At 35.8% G+C, this 1,433-nt stretch overlaps 1 protein-coding gene across 3 annotated transcripts in view; it reads left to right on the top strand.

The window, feature by feature from the left end:
- Positions 1–1,433, top strand: part of LOC119587193 (WD repeat-containing and planar cell polarity effector protein fritz homolog) — a 30,592-nt gene that overhangs the window by 25,049 nt on the left and 4,110 nt on the right. For 2 of the 3 annotated variants that reach the window (XM_037935957.1, XM_037935958.1), the window contains exons 10-11: positions 18–408; positions 1,016–1,043. In XM_037935957.1, coding sequence (XP_037791885.1) covers positions 18–408; positions 1,016–1,043 — 419 coding nt within the window. The remainder of the gene's footprint in view (positions 1–17; positions 409–1,015; positions 1,044–1,433) is intronic. The other variant, XM_037935959.1, reaches the window with a different exon arrangement.

The following is a 1,433-nucleotide window of genomic DNA, read 5'->3' as shown; positions in this document are numbered from 1 at the left end:
TCTTTTATTTTGGACAGCCAACTCGGATGGAGTACCTATCTCTTGGCAGCAGCATTCCTCGTGGCAATAGCATAGGATCTTCTGCTAACCTTATAGCAGACAGTGCTACTTCTGGTATCTCTCATGCCACTGCCATTACATCCCAAGATGGCACTGTCACAATAAATATACGACAACCTGAGCACCAAGTTGGTAGATACATTCACCAACCAGATTTGCCTCCTGTAAGAAGTACACTGCAGGCTTCATCACAGGCAGGGAGAGTGGAGGAAGTTAGAGCTCCACAAACAGTACGGGAGGTCTTTTATTCCTCAGATCCCAATGAAGAATTTGTTGACTCTGAGAGAGTTTCAGTTTTTGTTGACAAGGAGGACTTGCAAAAGCAGTATGATCGAGCTATTTTCCATGGTAGGTGTTTCTGCATGCTAGGCTTTTACTTGCTTTTGTAAAGCTGTTTATTTTTGTCATGTGATTTTGAAGTAAAATAAGTCACAACAGTATTTTCCTGAATCTCAAATTCTGTTAAAGCTGTTGTAGTGACACCCAGTTGGACTTTACACCTGCTTATTATTTTTTTCTCCCAAAGAGTTTTCTCTTTAAATTCACTACCATTATTAGATTCATTACTTTTTCCCATTTGGCACTGCTTGTTGATCACCAAAATGTCTTGTGGCAGGGAGTGATTAGGAGCTTCATTAAAAGTTGATAAGCTCTCAAATGACAAAGGTATTAGATATAAACAATAATGATTAACATTTTACCAAACAAATCCATTGAATCTGATTGAAGCTTACCCTGGTCATTTTCTGCCACACTAATTGAAAGCATCTGTTGGGTGGGACAGTTGTAATTTGGAACCTTTCTGTCTTACTATATCCTTCATTTTCATTTACTTTATAGCAATCTGTGGTGATGGTCTTCATGACTGTGATTTATTATTCTTTTTACCCTTCATCATTTCTGTTTTAATACATTGAGTTTACTATTTTAATTTTTATTCCAATTCTTAATACAGGTTTTGGGAGCCACTTCTTGGAACCAAGGTACAGTATCTTTGTATCACACTAATGGAATGTGGGAAAGTAGTGCTGTTTTATATACTAGTAGAGCTAATAAGATAATTTAGTTTTTCCCATATAACCCATGCTATACATCCTTTGCTTTTATTCATCTCTCCTTTTTTGCTTTTACTGTTTACTGTATTCTCTTAGACTTTTGTGTTTCTCATCTCTCTCTGTTTTTACTTCTGGTTCATCCTTTTTAACTTGAATAACATGCTTTTCATTTTTATATGATATGTATGTATTAACAATGGTGTATTTGGGATGGGTGAGGAACCTGTAACAATTACTTGCAAATTCAGTATATATATTCCCTATTTATTATCCAGGAGCATGTGTATCAACTTTTGCTAGTGTGTATTAATCTATTTA

Source organism: Penaeus monodon, chromosome 22 (assembly GCF_015228065.2).
Source record: "Penaeus monodon isolate SGIC_2016 chromosome 22, NSTDA_Pmon_1, whole genome shotgun sequence".
NCBI classification, from domain to species: domain Eukaryota; kingdom Metazoa; phylum Arthropoda; class Malacostraca; order Decapoda; family Penaeidae; genus Penaeus; species Penaeus monodon.
Note: the sequence above shows the minus strand (reverse complement) of the source record. Positions and strands in the feature narration are given on the sequence as shown.